The sequence below is a fragment of the Micropterus salmoides genome, unplaced genomic scaffold (assembly GCF_014851395.1).
Source record: "Micropterus salmoides isolate LMB-PRFRI ecotype aquatic unplaced genomic scaffold, ASM1485139v1 Ms_hic_scaffold_19, whole genome shotgun sequence".
Lineage (NCBI taxonomy): Eukaryota > Metazoa > Chordata > Actinopteri > Centrarchiformes > Centrarchidae > Micropterus > Micropterus salmoides.
The window spans coordinates 8,850,132-8,868,577 of NW_024041039.1; the positions used below are offsets into that span (position 1 = coordinate 8,850,132).

General features: G+C 40.0%; 1 protein-coding gene across 1 annotated transcript; it reads right to left on the reverse strand.

The window, feature by feature from the left end:
* Nucleotides 1-1,498: 1,498 nt before the first annotated feature.
* On the reverse strand, nt 1,499-17,962 carry dcaf5 (ddb1 and cul4 associated factor 5). Its single transcript, XM_038728722.1, has 9 exons — nt 17,538-17,962; nt 15,982-16,125; nt 15,553-15,589; nt 15,283-15,422; nt 11,751-11,880; nt 9,956-10,169; nt 6,389-6,455; nt 5,193-5,320; nt 1,499-3,558 (listed from the first exon to the last, which is right to left on the reverse strand). The coding sequence occupies exons 1-9, from the start codon at nt 17,743-17,745 to the stop codon at nt 2,233-2,235; spliced, it is 2,394 nt and encodes a 797-aa protein (XP_038584650.1). The 5' UTR covers nt 17,746-17,962; the 3' UTR covers nt 1,499-2,232.
* Nucleotides 17,963-18,446: the final 484 nt, after the last annotated feature.

Genomic DNA, 18,446 nt, shown 5'->3' on the forward strand with positions numbered 1-18,446 from the left:
TGTAGTGACTTTCAGCTCAATGTTTAGCTGTCTGGCTGAATTTTACTGTTTTGGTTCACAACTCTCTTTGCATTGTTTTCCACAAAGAAGGTCTACAACCCCACAGCACACAACATGCTCAGCAGCAAACAGACACAGTTGGCAACTCGCTGGTAGGGCTGAACAAAATATCTGATTGCGATTATATTGACTGCTTATTTTTTACATCATTATTGTAATTTTCATTACAAACAAAATAAAATGAATTCCAGTGTGATTTTTGTGGCCATCTATAACAAAGAAAGAGGTTTCCAGAAGTCTGTAGAATATGATGTGTACAGCAGGACATCTCTGCAGCACGACAACATTTAATTTAAAATGATATTTTGGCACACGTCACCTTTAACAAATATGGCGCCTCCTGCGATTATTTGTTCAGCCCTACTAGCTGGTGAACGAAGTGAAGCTTTTAGCAGCTAAAGAGCCAGACATTTTTCTCATGAGTTGGCAGAGACCAAAAATAGAGCTAAAAGAGAGTGAATATTGGACTTGCATTCATCAGGTGGCTAGAAACATGATTCCAAATGAGCGATAATGTTGCTCTTTAACTGTTGATTGAGCAAATAAGCTGAAGTTGGCTAAAAATTCACCAAATCAACTTAAAAGGTGATGATATGTCAATGTTGTGTTCACACCAAGTGACCAAAAAAGTATTGACTACTTTTAAGCTAAACAAAATAAATATACAGATAAGGCAATTTTATCCACCAGAAGTTTAGGTCTGGCCATGCAGAGGTGTAGAAACAGCTTTTAGACAAATATGTTGTTACAAAATCCAAATTTTCTTTCATCATCTGATCAGACCTTTCTGAAGAGAGAGAGGGGGGTGCATACAACCTCAGTACGCATAAAATGTTGGCTCAGTCCCTGAGGGACATGATACTCTAAGAACACTTGTGAAAATTATTTTTTAAAGCTACTAGACATGCATAACATGAGAAATAATAAGCTTATGCTTTTTTAAATTATAAAAACTTCACAGATTCACACATATACACAATCTTCCTCAGCAGTTGAGTTTGTCCAGTTGTCATGGAATTGTAGATTCTCAAAATCCCATTTTTCTTGTGTTGATATTGATATTATTTTGTCATCTAATTTAACCACATTTAATTCTCATTAATGTGTATGTTTTATTAAGAGTGGCAGACGTCCAAAAACGGATTCAACTATTCTAGAAATGAAAGCAAAGATAGATTTTGATTCAGTCAATAAAATATTCTACTCTGGCCGACATTGGTTGCTCAGGGTCGCGGCCGGCAGAACAGCTTCAAATTTCTTTCACAGGAGAGTTGAGGTTGTGTTGCCATGGCAGCTCTGTTAGCAATTGGAGGTGGAGGACCCAAATCTACACTAAAATAACTAATTTTCCAGTATTTCAGACAGACGTGCATCAGAGAAAGTCAATATTTCACCAATAAACTCTTGTCAATATGCAAAGCCTCAGGAAGAAGTTGTGGCATTGTCACTGAAGAACAAATTATTCTTTAATTGCAGGAAAACAAAAGCGAGCGCTGGTTTGTAATGGTACTCACGGGCTGGATAATGAGACAAAAAACAATTGGTAGAGACACTGAAAGCATCATTTCAATGCACAGCTTAAACAATTGGTGCTCCTTACGATTTCTATGGAGACAGTCAATCTTTCAGAGACCCTGAAGCAGTCTCAGCTGAGAATCAATTTAAAATGAAAATAAGCCCATTCAGATTTACCCTCAGTGTGAAACTGTAGAAATGAAAATGCTGTAAAGCTTTTGTCCTCCATAAGACCATGTCTTTTCGTTATGGTTGGAGGAGCTTCAAATCCTGGGTGGAGCTTTGTCCAACAACCAGCGCATGTGAAAGAAACACTGATGTTGCATGAAAATAAATGCGTTTCACTTAAAATATCATTGTTATAAACAATATTTAGCTCATGTTTTATATTTTCCATTTGTTAATGTCATCTGTGGTTTGACCCAAAGAATGATGACGTTGTCCAATTCATTTGTTCAGCAACAAAAATGAACCCCACTTTCGTTTTTAGTTCCTTAACATCTCTTGCTCATAATCAGCATAATCAGAGTTCACATGTGTGACGTGACGACAAGACGCAAAATGAAAAAGCGGAGTTGTAAAAACCCTTAGAAAACCCACTTCCTAAATGAAGTCTCTTAAAGAATGATTTCTTTCCAGAGTGAGAAAGAGACGTCATTACGTTTTTAACTTCTTTTCCGAGGGAGAGGAGCCTTTCTCAACCTCCTCTGATCCCACATGAGTCCGTTTCAGGGTGCTCTGTGCCAGGCCCTTTTCTCTCTGTGGCCTTTTGTTTTCAGATGTAACACCAGTCTCTCCCTCTGATTCTGAGGAGACATGGAGGTAATCACTCACATATGGTGCCAAAGTCCGGTGCTGTCCGTTCACTCCAGGGCTGCCTCGGCTCTGGATGTTACCGTCTATAGCCCCCGAGCTGCTACAAGCCTCTGCACTATCAGAGCTGTCTAATGCCGGATCTGTAGCAGCCCGTTCTTCAGTCTTGTGTCCAACCAGCGGCCACAGAGGTGCAGCTGAATGTCTTTCCAGCTCAGTCCTGTCACTCCCTTCCACATTCTCTTGGCTCTCGGGGGACATTACTGGACTCAGACACACAAAGTCAGAAGGGCTCAGACATTTTTCCTCATCTCTGGCGTCGCCAGTGCAGGGCTTGATTTGGAGAGCTGTTTGTTCCTCTGTTGACGAGGAGGAAGACAAGTCATCGACTGATATCGATGGGTAACTGCAGGAGTCGATGGCTGAAAACAGAGCCTGTACAGACTCGGGTCGATCCCCAGCTCTGGAGACTACATTCATGCGTCGTCGCCTCATGACGTTGCGCCGCCTCACTGCACTACGGCGCTCCTCGTCATCACTGCTGGAGCTGGAAGTGGATGTGGACGAGCTGGAGGCTTCGACAGGAAGTGAATGAGAGGAGGTGGGGCTGGACAGTGTGGAGTTGTCCCTGGGGCTCGGTGAGCGAGGCCGGGGCATGGGGTCGAGCCAAAACTCACTTGAGTCCGAGTCCTCGTTCACAAGAAAGCCAGACTGATGCCGCTGATGCCTGCTTCGTCTCCTCGCCTGTCCCTCCACCTCTGCTCCGGCTTGCTCCTCTCCTCCTGAAGCATCAGGTCCGGCCAGAGAGGAGGAGGACGAGTTATCAGAGTCACTGTGGTGACCAGCTGCCGAGGCAGCGGTGGGAGCCGTTGGTGTGGCCCTCGTAGAGCGACGTCCTCGAGCGTGGAGCTGCATGATGGCCTCCTCGCTCAGGTCGCTGTCAGAGTCGGAGCTCCACCCCTCGATCTCTCGACGCACCAAAGAGTCGAAGAAAGCCATCATGCGTGGATCCTCCTGGATGGACTGGCTGACGTAGTCATGAGACAGACCACTGCCGCTGTTGAGCACCAGGCTGATGTACTCCTCGTGGGTGTAGAGGCTGCGTGACTTGTCTTCCACACGGCCCTCCAAGTCACCTAGACTGTCAGGCTGCTGGTAGGGACTCCACACCTGAGACGTGTGGTGGAAGGAGAAGTGAATGACGTTACAAGGAAAGGATAGAGAGGGGGAGTAGTTGAGAGACAGAATAAAAAGAAAGATTTAAAGTGGGACAGATTAGAAGGCAGAATGACGGAATGAAAAATGGGTTTGAAAGATTCCCCATTTATTCATAGCCTCGTATTACAGAACACCTGGACCTGTATCACCTTTCACTCTGAACAGTAAAATGTAGCAGGGAGCTTGTGTTACTCTAAAGACAAAAAAGAATCTGAATCTTTAGTACGCTTGTGCAAACGCTTTCTCCTTCTACTAAATTGACTTTTAGACTGTTTGCAAGGACTTAACTTTCTGTTTACCTTAATCCGATAAAGGTCTCAGTCAGAGGAGTAAGTCTTGACACGCAACTGAAAACTAACGACATCACCATCATGTCATCTAGGTTAATTACAATTGGTAGAAATTTCTTTCTTATTCAAAGTGATACCTCTGTGATAAAAACCTTGTATAAGCTTACATAAGTATAAATGAACTTTAATATGACGCTATTCAAAGGCTTCGTAGAGATAACTTTTAATTACGTAGTCATGTAATCATGGTTTTGGGTTTGCCTAATTACACAAATGAAACAGAAGACCAGAGGTACGCTTCATTTTTCTTCTTACACTAATTTTCAACCAAAGATAACAACAGGGAGGATCTAAAGAGCTAAATTCCTTCACAGCATCAAGTTAATCCCAGTAATGTCCATTACTTATATTAAGAACAACTTAGGAGAGTGGACTGCTCACTGATAGGAGTAAAAGATAAAAAAAACAACTGTTTCTATGAGCACAGACAAAATAACTGATGATTAACTGAGTCAGTCAAAATTCAGTAAGACATTAAGTCAACTTCAAATGCTGCCTGGTTTATTCATAGGGTCAGCAGTAGGGCAATACAGTGACTCACAAAGCTTGCACTGAATAAGATTATAATACAGCAACACAGCTGCTCTGTGCTATGACTGTTATTCCAGCAGCGTAAAATCTTAATGGAGTGTTGTTTTTAACTGCAAGCTCTTGTCACAATCATGATTCAGTTTTTTTTTTATTTTAACTACAAAATAAAACGTCTGCTGCAGCCTAATCTAGCTTGAGCTACAGTGACAGCTTTAGCAACAATACTCATGATTTACTCATTTGCTTCAATATTTGATCCAGGCTACCTTAAATTGCTAGGACTTTTGAAAGCCTGGCAGTGTATCATAGTCTGGGTCTGGTTTCAGAAATAATAATAACCATTCCTGTCTTTCCATGACCCAATTTTTGCAACACTGCCCTAAGTCGTCTGTTACAAACGACAGTCAATACTAGGGGGAAATGCATCTTTTTTCATTCTCCACTCCCCACAGGGAAGTCGTAGCTCAGTGATTGCTCAGAGATCAATGTTTCACTTAAGGCCATGTCTACTGCCTGAGCACACAGACTGAAATTTAGTCCATCCACTTACAGAACAATTTCTGTGACCACTACATCATCCTGATGCTGCAGTGGACAGATTTACCTCTCTGAGACTCCCCTTTAGGCCCCAATCCAGTCTCTAAAAAAAACCCAGTGTATTGACCTACTTTCTTAAAAATATAGCAATGACATTTCTTTACAAACCTTGATGACTTTCTCCACGCCGGAGGAGCAGATCATGTAAGTGTGAGGGTTGAAGCGAACCTGGTTCACTATGGAGCGGTGACCCTTCAGGACCATGAACGCCCCGTTTACCACACGACCAGGGCCACCTTGAAGGAAGAACATGATATGGGTTTGTCTAATGTGACACTAGCAGTCAAACTACACAAATTCAGAGTCACAGACATACAAGTCTGTGACAAGGATTCATTAAAACAATCACATTCAGCTTTACAAAGGCAGACTTAGTTATTCAACCTGTTTCTCGATCGTCTAAGACAGAAAATACAGAGTGTGAAATATAGCAGTCGTAACAGCAGTAATGTAATCCTCATAATATGCCATTAGTCTGACACCAAATAGGCCCAGTGCATATTTTCAGTGTGAGTAACTCCAGGGGGAAAAAAATCCATAAATGTGTCAGGTGGTGCCATAGAGCTACAAACGACCACATTCTTGGATTGTTGCATTTTTGGGATTTTCTTCCCAGAGTAATCAGATTTGAGGCGTGTTCACAGTAAGCCTATGTGGAAGAGTTATTTCAAACCTTTACCTTTGCTTTTTAGTGAGTTTTGGCAGGTGAAAACATTCAAACTCAAGAAAATAAAAATTTGATACGGGTGATAACTTAACCTGAACTAGGACTACAAAATGGAGGATAATATAATGACATAGATATAGGATATCTGATAGTTACTCATGCCTGGAAAGTATATTGTGACCAAATGAACTGAGGGCAAACCACAGTCTGGGCTGATAATCATTGGCAAAGAGCACAAAGACATCCATTATCCTTTCTAGGGCTAAAACAGCGACTGGAATCAGGTTTGTTTTGCCTACGCAGACGCCAGTGAAATCTTTAACCTTGCAGGATGATAGGTCACCTAAACTTTGTCCTTAAAACAAGTAATTTGTAAGTTTGTGGTACATATGTTTACAAGCCCCGGATTCCTGATGAACAGTGTGAACTTAAAACAAACCAAAAACACAAAAGAAAACAAAGTATTTAGCAGAGTAGACAGAAGAAAATTAACAGGCTCACCTTGGGAACCAGATGAGAATATTATTCTACTTCTTTTGTCATGTAGAAACACAAAAATAATGGTAAATCATGGCCTACACATCAGCATATATCCACATAAATATGCAGTTGGTGCAAGACAGATTCAGTAACTCACCTGCTTCTGGATCCTTTGGGATTTTCCACATGTAGAGGTTGAAGTCGTCTGACCCAGACAATATGTACTGAAGGAGGGGGGATAGAAGGATGTTTAGAGATTTAAGTCTGCTCCATTTCTTATGACAAAAATTTCCATCAGACCTCAAGGAAGAGACTGAGAGACGAACCCTGGGGTAGGGTGGCTCACTATGTGGCCATCAGATCTTATCACTGCACTTTGTCTCATAATGTGTATCAAACCCGACATCTGGCTGTAACCCAGCTCCTGCTCCTCGTCTGAACTGTTACATTACATTTTGTAAACAGATGGTTCCACTTATACATGTCGCTTAAGGTAAGTTTTGACAAAGCCAGAGAGGGGGATGGGCTTGGTTCTTATACATATGTGTGTCTTAAAACAACATTGAGAGAAGCAGACAAGCTGACTTTTTAGCTAAATTATGATAACTAGCTAATTAATTTGACTCGCTGAAGCTGCTGGGTTGTGGTTATGGCTGTTTTGATTAGTAATGTGTAACACTAACTAACCTTTGCTACATGCTGGTGTGAATTGATAGAGGTGGCTTAGAGTTTTGGTGAAACTATTCCTGAACACCTCTGTCATATCTGATGGAAGTACCAGGTTCAAATCCAGGCAGCAGTGTCCGGCTTTACACCGCTGTATTAGCCAATGTTACTCTCATATGAGCTGTCAGAGTGGCCATCCGGTCACAATTACAGTCACAGCTAATATTATAGCCATAGTAATTGCAACAATGACTGCAGTCAGCTTTCCTCACCAATTCACTCGCATTTGGATATGGAGGTTGGTTATACAATGAACTACACAAGCATCCATATTGCAAAATTTAGGTGCACAATGTGAAGGAGCAGAAACTCAGCAGAAAATATTTCTCCCCTTACTTTCCTACTCTATTCTTTTCTCCGTTTTTAGCACATTTCTACTCATTTGGAATGTCTGAGTCTTATTTTACCATCTGGAGGCACATTTTTTGTCAAATAATTTACATTGGTTTAAGTCTTGTGCTGCTGGATTTCTGACATTCTGTCAAGTTGTGAATTATTTTGTGCCATTTTATCTGCCAATGATTTTTAACAAATGTCTTCAATTTCCTTCTGTAAATATCTCTCTGTGGGTACATTTCTCTTTTAACTCGCTCAAGAATGTTTCTAGAACGTGAAGGCTTGCAATCATGGTTGGTGGTCTATCCATTTTCACAGTTTCACTCTAGTCACCGTATAAAAAATATCAGGGGGTGAAAAATGGCAATAAAAGGAACAGACATAACAAGATCTACAGTGACGAAAAAGCATTATTCCTCAATCACAGACAGTTACTCATATGACTGTAGCTCCAGGGCACATGAACACACTGAACTGAACATCTGTGTTCAGCCCCCAGAGAACACGTCAGGTAAGAATGTCACACCCACTGCTCCCTCGCTCTCTCCTTTCCATCAGTTTTGTATGGTAAGTTGCCACTCTGCATCTCTGCTTTCACACCACTCTGACAAAATCATCTGTCATCTGTGGTTCTGGGTCTATATGAGGACGTTTCGGAGAATTTGAGCGCTATGAGAGCAACAGCGACACAGTGGAATAAAGAAGCCTCAAACCTCTATCACATCCTTTGCTACATGTTATCATTTCTTTTGACACCTATTTTCTTTTCCTCTAAACTGTCCTACTACAACTGGCATCCTGTATCTACATAATATGAAATATTTGACTTTTTGGCTTAAGAAATTCTCCACTTTCAAGCTGAAGTGCAGCTCCCAGTGGCTTTCCAAGCACCCACCCCATAAGCACACACACAGTAGCAGTGGGTGATATGAATAAAATTGTCACTGTGTTAGTCATTTTATATTGCAATATCAATGTAATTGTAATATAATCCATTTTCTAGAAATTTAATGATAAACTGTTTATGAACAAAATATTCCGACAGGTTATCGGCTAACCATGGAAACTAAATACATAGTAAAACAAGATACTTGACCAAATGGTGCAAAAATCCAGTTTTGCCATAAAACAGTTCTGTTCATTGAGTTACGACATTGCCTCTACAACTAGATATATTAAAGGAATAGCTACCATGGTATAAACAGACTTTAAATTCCTCTGGTTGAGAAAATTATATCATGTAACAGTCAGCAGGTGGTTGAGTTGGTTTTTCTGGCCTCTAGCGGTCTAATTGTTTTGCTACAGCTTTAAGTGTATAAGAATTAAAAAGTAATTTTTAAATGCAAAAATCATCAGTAGGAAAACATATTAAAGAGTATCTTAATACCAGGCTGAAAAGCAGTGGTTCACTGCACTCTCTGATTAAGAGTTTTTTAAGTCTGTTGCACCACACTCACCACACCAAGCATCACTGCTGGGTGTGGTTGGATGTGGTCAGAAATATGCTCTGTTGCATCTGTGACATACCCTGAAGTAAACTTCTACATCACTGCAGCAAGGTGAGATGGTAAACCACTGGTGGTCAGCAAAGACAAGATTTTTGAAGGGTTTCAAACATTGCTGTTTAAGTGATCTGAACTCTATCCAACTGGGCATTTTTAAAGATCTCTTTGAGAATTCAGCACCCACATTAGCATGTTGTACTTGCATATGTTCATTTTTAAATCCAACTCATCCCAATTAGCTTTATCCTTGGTTCCATCAGAAATCTTTGTCAACACAGAAAGAGATCACAATAATCAAATGTCTCCACTGATCAATCAGAGATCAGTGGCCTTGCTCCTCAACAATCCTTGTTAGAGTCAATAATGCTGTCCCACTTGGCAGCAGCAGCTGAGCAGATCAAACCAATAACCTTCTTGTACAACCCTGACCTGATTCTGTAACCTTTAAACTACCTGCTTCACTTGTGTAGAGAGAGATCATTTTTAAGCCTTCATGTGCTCTGCTGACACCCGAGGATAATGTTAACATAACAAACATGGCTGCAGGGTGATGTCATGTCTGAGGAGGACCAATGGGAGGGCCACTGGCTGGGTACAAGGGCTTCTGGTGTTCCTCCAACACTCAAAACTCCCAATTTCACAGAAGGAACTAATATATTGTCCTATTTTTATTCTTTCTATTAATACCACATGTTCCCTATATTCTCCTGACTCTGCATTTTAAGTTAAGTTACCACAAAGTCAGATAAAAAAAAATCCCTCCACTGTTTGACATCAATTCTAAAATATATTCTGTATCTGCTTGTTGTATCAGGAGCTTAATCACACTCTTGAGTGCAATATACTACAGGCAAGACATTGCTTTTATGGCTGCTGATGTGCATGAAATGTAAACTTATAGACGTCCTGTATTTCATACATATATTTCCCAGTATGTAATGGGATGTGTTTGGAACATATGGAAATAGACGCCTTCAAATTTTGCTTGCCTCGTTTTTCTTCTTCCTGTTGTGCTGGTTTTGATTATAATTTTGTACAACCCTATATATCATGAATGTGCTATTACTTTAGTAGCCAAGTTTCCATTACCTCTACTGGTAGTTCTACTGATAGCAGCAGCAGTTTTAATTCAGGATTCGTATGATCTAATGACCAACCTGATCTTTGTCCCCAGCGAAGCAGCAGCTTTTCATGGTGCAGGAGTTGAAGTAGCCCTGGTTGTCAAACTGGAAGCTAGGCAGGCGAGAGTGCAGCTCATACAGGACGGGCGGCAGGCGGCGACGCAGTGCCAGCAGCTGGGTGCCGGTGCTGTTGAAGCGAACACTCATGGCGCTCTGCAGGGACATGCTTCCTCCATACCGCAGCAATGAGCTGAGAGTACAGAGAGAAAGAAAATATTAGGGCTAGGTAAGACTAAATCACAAAGTGAGACTTCAGAAGAGATTATTATTATTATTGCAAGTATTGGTGCTTTTTATTACTGTGAATGATTTATTTGATGACGATACTATGTTCATATTTTTAAACTTGTGTATATTGAGATTTTGTTACTGTGCATGTTTAGTTAATAAGTCACGTTTCTTGTCGTATTACCTAATCACACAGGTGTGATATTTCCAAATGACAAGTGGGATATTTACCTTGTGGATGGAAACTGAAAAGGTGAGTGTTAATGAAAACAAGATGACCGTATCGCCACCATCCTTTGCAACTGTCATGTTATTAACAACAGAACTTGAGACTTATTTAATATTTGCAGACGAGTCAAAACGTTCTACCTGACTAGTTTTCTATGGAGTTTAGATTTAAGTTTGCTCTTCTTTGGCCTGTCTTGTTTTTTTCTTTTATTTTGTCTATGTGTGGCCCTGCAATGGATTGGCGACCTGTCCAGGGTGTACCCCGCCTTTCGCCCGATGTCAGCTGGGATTGACTCCAGCCCCCTGCGACCCTGTACGCAGGATAAGCAGTTGACGATGGATGAATAGATAATGACAAAATAAAACAGGTATTCTAATACAATACCTTCAACTGGAAGCTATTTTTAAACAAACAGTGAAGTGAGGGAATTGACAGTAAACATACTGTACCCGCACTTCAGAGAGCCAGAGCCAACAGTGAAGGAAGACAAATGACTCAGTGCTTACTTTTATTGGCAGTGCCGTCATCTGTGTATTAATAACCAAAACCTATCCTTAGTATGTGTAAACACACACTCACACAACTGAGTGTTCATAGTTAGGATGTCATAGTGTCATTTTAGTGATATAAACATTTGGGTTTTGCGGTGAGAGGGTTCTGTAGTTGGCAGAGGACCAGTGGTGATTAGTTTAACAGTGACGACAGCACAACCTGGTGGACACGAGCAGGATAAACGTGCAGATGAGGATAACTAAACCTGTAAATCTGTCCAACTCCTAGAGATAAATCTGAATTAATATGGACATATTTGAAATGACCGTTAATATATACAGTGTAATTGACAAAATAAAATCTTGGTCACATAATATCCAAGTAATAATGCATGTGAAATCTTTCCAAACTGTAAAGTGAGGATATTGTTGAAGCATAAATTTACTTAAAACTTCAGTAGGCAATTTATTTCAGAAGTATTTTGTTATATTTGTTGAAATGCTCTTTACATCCTTACAGCATCAATAAATCAAATGCTCTACTGAGCATGAAAATGTGTTTTGGGGAAGTGGCTTTGGATGGAGGCCTGAAGAGCGGGGTTGGGATTTTTCGGCTGGACACTTACCGACTTTAACCTCGCAATTATATTAGTCTATTTTTAATGCTTTTACTGTTTTACTGCCTCTATTATTTTTTGTCTTTGTTTTTAATCACCTTTATATGCTTGTAATCCATTAAATGCTGAACAATGAAGTTTAATCTTATCTTGAAAGTTGGGTCAAGAGATAAAAACTTGTATCTGAGTATCTGAAAATGTTTAACCTGCGTGGTTTTCGGATGTCCCATAATCCAACTCCCTCCTTGGAGTTGGCTGTGGCAATCAGTCTGGGCTCCACAGGGTTAAACATCACACTGTGGAAGGCTGAGGGGTAGCTGGCCAGGCAGAACGGCTCTAAAGGAAGAGATGAGAATTTAATGAATTACAGTTACATATTTATTAAGACTTCGCTCAACTTCTGTGACAGTTTTATAGCCACACAAGCAGCTTGGCTCTGGGGATATCAATATCGGTCTGTCAACCTCATTGGTCCAGACTGGAATATCTCTTAGCACAAAATGTTATACTGACATTTGTGGTGTCCACATGATGTTTACTGCTGACTTTAGGGATCCCCTTAATGACATCCCTATGAGCCTCAGCTGTACTTTGCTTTTAATTTTCCTCAACTATATAACAACTGTTCAGTAACATTTGATTTCATTCATTTGAATCACAAACGAATTAGTACTTAAAAGGATCAGTGTGTAAGTTTGAGTGACATCTAGTGGTGAGGGTTGCGAATTGCACCGTAGCTACTCGCTTGGATAGGGGAGGGGGGGGCTCCTGAGACAGGACAAAGATGTCATCTATGAGATAGCAGAGAGTTGCCAGACAAGAAATCAGGTTTCTTTAGATAGATATATTAAGAAATTATATTTACTTAATTATTCTAAAAACCATATGTTTTTTGAATATTATTGTTACTTGTTCATTAATAAACAGCAGCCACATCAAGAAATGAAGCGCTACATGACGTCTCATACTCCTGTAATACACTATTTTATAACTTGGGAGGGTTGGCTCATCTGGACTAACATCTCAAAAACTATCACATCTAGTGCATCAAGTATAACCACTGACAGATAACAGGACAATGTAAGCTTCACTGTTTCTGCACCACAGTCCATTATAAACCACATAATACACGAAGTTTACAAAGACATTGGCTGGTGACGATCAAGGCTCCTCTCACTTTGCTTAATTAAATAGATAAGCAATCTTCAAATCTTACCTTAATCTTTTTTTTTATAAATACAACAGAAACACAAAGAAATATTGATTGTCATAATTTCAGCTTGTAGTAAAACGGTTCAGCGTTACATTTTACACATTATTTTTATGCATATTTGGAAAGTATTCATTATAGGTCACTTGATAGGCAAACGGTGTTGTTATATATCACCATTAGCAGTAAAAATAAATACGTGTTTTCCACCAGAGCAGTAAAATGTGAAGTTTAGCTGCTGATATGAACTTCCCTGCTGTTACTGTTTTATTGCCAATAATATTCATCATCTGTTTGTCTCAGGAAGGTAACGGCACATTTCTGTCCACGTAACAAAGCCATGACAGCGGATGGAGAAGAACTACATGAAATTACAATCCAACTACATATTTTTTCTACCACCGCAGTAAAAGTTTAGCTGGCTGATCTGAGCTTAGATGCTATAAGCTGCCGTTTTATTGGCAATTAGTGATTGTCTCACGAACGTAACAAAACCAAAACAGAGCCTGGAGAGAGAGTGTAACTACATAAAACTAATCCAACAACATATTTTTTCTACCAGGGGAGTAAAGATTTAGCTGTCTGACCTGAGCTTCCAGCTTACTTTTATTGCCAATTAGTGATCAGCTGATTGTCTCATGAACGTAACCACAAAGCCAAAACAGAGCACTGGAGAGAGAGTCACTACATGAAATTAATCCAACTACATATTTTACATCACAAGCCAAAGCCAGCGCTGGAGAATAAACCAATCCAACTAACCTTACATGATTTTTCTACCAGGGAAGTAAAAGGTTAGCTGGCTGATGCGTCCATGCTCTAAGATAACGATACAGTTTTATTGTCAATTAACGTTACTGATCAGCTGATTGTCTAACGTAACCAGCAAAGCCAACCCACAGGCTGGAGAATAAGTAGGCGACATGAAATTAATCCAACTGATTTCACACCACTGATAGAGGAAACATGTCACGGCTCTCTGGGATTATGGCCAGCTTCAGGCTAAAGCTATCAAACAACAGCTTCACTTCTCTTCTTACTTCTAATAAACTAGAAGACTACTCAGAGACTGCATATTATTGTTGTTATTGTTATTCTTCCCCCCTCTTCTTCTTCTATGGATGCACTTAATGTTGTGACGGGCGTCTACACTGCCGGAATTATACAAGCAGAAGAACGCTGTGATGACGAAACAGGCTCTGTAGCGCTGTTATTCTCGGCTATGGTAGAAACATGACAACAAAATACAGCGACCTCCATAGAAAGGAGTGCCTGCTGTTATGTAGATAAAAATGGCTCATTCTAAGGTAATAAAAACATAACGGTTCATTATCTAAGGTCTTTATACACCACTGAAAACATAGTTATGGATATTATATTGCATTTCTGTTAATAGATCCTCAGAAATATTACACACTGAACCTTTAATTTTTCTATTAAGATATATTTTGTTGAAGGGACTGAAAAAAGATTTTACTTAAGTTTACTCTTACATTTTTGTTGAAAAAAGATTTTATCATAATTTATCAATATCATATTTATCATAATTGTTTGGAATGTTCTACCTCAGATATCGAATGATAAGAATTTTTTAAAATTGTGATAACATTTTTGGCCATATTGCGCAGCCCTATGATCCAGTTACACCCCTCAGCTATTCTAGGAGAGGCAAGTCAACTTACCAGCCAGTCCCAAACCCTCACTGCACATCAAAACAATTCCCAGCCCAGGTGTATATACTAAGTTTGATGCACTTTACATATGGCTACAGTGGATATAATAATGAAATGCCACTTAAATTTAGAGAGACGGCTGATTAACAAAGGAATGCAAATGTGTGTAACTTTCAACCTTGACTGGGGCTTCAGTGTCATAAAAGGACGACATAATAAAAAAAAACTGCTGGCAGGCACTGAATACTGATTCCTGCTAAATGTATTATTAGGCCAACTTGGTCACAAGGAAGGGTTCTAAAATAGAAAGATGTGGACGTCATGCAAGATGATCCACTGCATTTTTAAAGTTATCAACAAGTCTCACCAAGTCCCATCATTAAGTACTACACAGCCTTTTCAGTCTAACAGAGTCCCTTAAAATACTCTGTGTTGACTGCCTATTAACAGCTTTTTAATTACATCCATAAAGAGAAGACATGTTGTAATGTCCATTTGTGTATTGTTATTGTAGAGGTTCATTTTCATGTAATAAAGCTAACCTTAAACACTGATCCACAGCGTTTTTACAAGACTGAGCATCGATTTCTATTTTTCTTCTGTAATCACTTTTTAATCCATTATTAGCCTCATAAAACACAGTATATATTTTCAGACTATGAGAGCTCACACCCTAAGTGTTTGTGAGTTATGTGACTTTTCCAAATGTCATTTGAAAAGTGCTTTAATTGTACATGCATTGCAGACCCAAATATAAACTTTAAACTTGGCATCACCAGGCATTACTATATTAAGTCATTATTACTCTCACCAACCAATGCATTTTATAGGAACAAACATGCCTCCTCCACTTACCTGTACTTGGTGGCTCGCGGGTGTCCCAGATAAGAACGCGTCCGTCGTCAGATGAGCTGGCAAATACGTTATCATTGACCGGGCTGACAGACAAGCTGTACACGGCATCGATATGCAGGAACACGTTCACAGTTTCTCTTCTGTTGGAACAACAATTATCAAAATGTTCATTAGTTGTTAGTGTAAACACAAGTACAATCAACCAAATGTTAGCATATCAAAATGTTTTAAAGCTACAGTAATGAGTATTATTTGAGTTATTTTACCCACCTTTCCACATCATGAAGAATCACCTGTTCATCGTTCCCTGAAAAACAGCAAACAGACAAACTGTGGTTCAGAAGGTGAAGGAACGCACATAGAAGTATCCATTAAACATCTGAATCTGCTAAAATCTTTTGTTTTCTGATGATGTAAAACATCTTTCCTGTCCTATTTACTTTCACATATGTACATTTTATATTTATTTCACTGCTCAACACCTGCAGTGTCTCTAAAGTCTGTGTTGTTATGATTTTCCTGAGCTGTGGTTTGATTTTTAATTCTAAGTTAAGTCACTTTGCTGAATCAAAAAACAGCATCCCTGAGTGCATCATAGTTTTCTCAATTAATCAGATCTACCTTTTACATCCTTCAGTGATAACAAGCCACAAAAACACTTGTACAGGTCAAGGACTAGGACTTTTTCCTCGCTCTTACCACCAGAGAACACCTTTTTGTTGGTACTGTCAAAGGCCAGGCAGAAGATGTTGGACAGATGCTCGCCCTTCAGTTTCACAGGCTTGGACCGAGCATGGATGGCTTGCTCCATGTGCCACAGGAGCACTCGGCGGTCATCTCCTCCTGTAGACATGACAAGAGGGAATGACACCACCAACTTACAAAAACACACAGTATAGTCTAGAACAGCAGCTTCCAAACTTTTTGACTTATAATAATAATAATCCATTTTATTTCTATAGAGCTTTTCAGGACACAAAGACACTTTACAATAAAACCATCAAACATACATAAACAAATCCAAAAAACATAAATGCAGGGGAGACCATTAATCTAGCAAATAGCAGCAGGTGAAATGTAATATTACAGAGCTTGAAGGCTAATCTAAAGAGGTAGGTTTGATAAGTGATATTGTGACACTTTAAAGTGAAGTAATGTCTACTTACAACCCTGAGTCACCGGTTGCATATGTCCATGATTTGCAAGCAGTTCAACTAAACACTGATGTTCCCTTCTCAGATTGGTTTATTACAGAACATTTTAGAGTATCTGAAGAGGTAAAACTATTCAGCTATTCACAACAATACAAGAACGACTTATAGCTGCAATAAAGGAAACCTATTTTAACAATTGAAAATTAAGTAATTTTTAAACAAAGCCTCCAATCATTCTCTTGTTCCAGCTTAATCAATTTTGCAGTTTTTTTCTGTTTTACATCACTGTAAAAAAAAAATATCTTTGGGTTTAAGACAATTTAGACATTTGTAGATGTAACCTTGTGATGGACACCGTTTCATAATGTATGACCATCTCATGGAATAAATAACTATTGATTCATCAATAATAATATATGTTTAGTTAGTTTCAGCCCTACACAATATAGTCTGTATGTTCTTTTGCAGATGACGTTGAATTCACTTATGCAAGATAACAATTAAAACACCACTGTGTGATGCATGTGGTGAATTCAGAAGGTCGTTTTTAATGGTACCAGAAATAATAATCACACTCCCAGGCCAGGAACAGTTTTTTTTTTTCAGCCATCAAGGTGGCACAGTTAATGAGGTTCATCTATAGTTTCACGTACCTCGTGAGGTGGAGTCAGGCCATATACTGTTAGTGAAGTAAACTACGTCTCTATCGTGCAAAGTAAACATCCTTAGCAGACCAAAAATGGCAACCCTCAGACTGTTACACTAGGCCAGATGATGTTTTTTTTAATCCTCTCAGGACATAAACAGCTTTGTGATTTCAAGAGATGGCCATGATTAGACCCTTTAGAGACAGAAAATGTGCCTTTAGGAGGTCACAGTGATGAGCTGATGGACTGACACATGGGACAGGTCCGCTGGTTGCTGCCCTCTCAGCTGCGTGCTCTTTGGTTTGACGTTAGGAAGCTAGCTAGCAAGAAAGGCTAGGCTAACTTAGCATCGGCTAGCCCCGGAGGGTTTCAGCTGACTGGCTAGTTAGCGTTAGCATGCTAGCACATTATAACAGTCTCAGCCAGGGGGGGGGGACGGGGTTTGTCAACTTACCAGACACGAGCCACTCTCCGCCGTTGTTGGAGAACTCAATGGCGTTGACACAGCCGAAATGCCCGAGCATATCCTTCTTGTAGAGGCTGGTGCAGCCTGCCATCCTGCGCCTCTGGAATTCCTCCTTCATGAGCGGCTGCCCAGTCAGCTCTCTGCGGGACAGAAAGCCCACCGAGGAGCGCATACCGCAGCCCTTCAGCTCCTTCATTTTCACCGTGCAAAGATACGGCTTTTGTTGTTTCCTCGGTGGATGTTGCACACGGCTGTTCCTGCTCTGCTGGGTCTACATTATGGTGGAGGACCCGCTGTCTGCCCGCTGATGTCGACGTTGTTTTGTACCTCCTCTGTCTTCTCGGTAGTCCCGGTGCAGCTTCCTGCTCCGGTGGAGGATCTCTCTCTCTCCCTCCCCATTCCTCCCCCTGTCTCCCCCTGTCTGTCACTCAGCATCACCAGCCAGGTTCTTACCTTTGTTGACAACCACAAGCTCCAATTTCATGTTTCACCATTTACTGAACCTGTACCAAGTAAAGTAAAGAGTAAACCCTCCTACCAGCATTCACACTTTTAGGTTGAAACAAACCTTTGGTAAATAAACCGGCAGTGGTGCAAACTATATTTTCTCAAATAGTCTACTGTATTTAAGTAGGCCTACAGATTTGAGCCACTTGTAGCCTATTTTACTTCAGTAATTCCATTTAATGTTACTTACTACTTCTGCTCCACTACATTTTACATCACATAATCAGATTGTAAATACAATTATTATCCAGAAATAAAATATTATATTCATATAAATTAAGCTACACACCAGCATATAAAGTAGTTAAAAGTTAGCCCCACATTTATGGCCTGCAAACTTAAAGTGATACATTTATCCATCAATAATTACACTACATTATTCTGAAATGG

Excerpts from the sequence above, each read along its gene's own strand:
- dcaf5 (XM_038728722.1), bottom strand. The coding sequence starts at position 17,745 with ATGAAGGAGCTGAAGGGCTGCGGTATGCGCTCCTCGGTGGGCTTTCTG. Across the intron at positions 15,423-15,552 it reads ATTCTTCATGATGTGGAAAG|AAGAGAAACTGTGAACGTGT; the intron begins GTGGGTAAAATA and ends TTGTTCCAACAG. Across the intron at positions 11,881-15,282 it reads CCGCGAGCCACCAAGTACAG|AGCCGTTCTGCCTGGCCAGC; the intron begins GTAAGTGGAGGA and ends CTCTTCCTTTAG.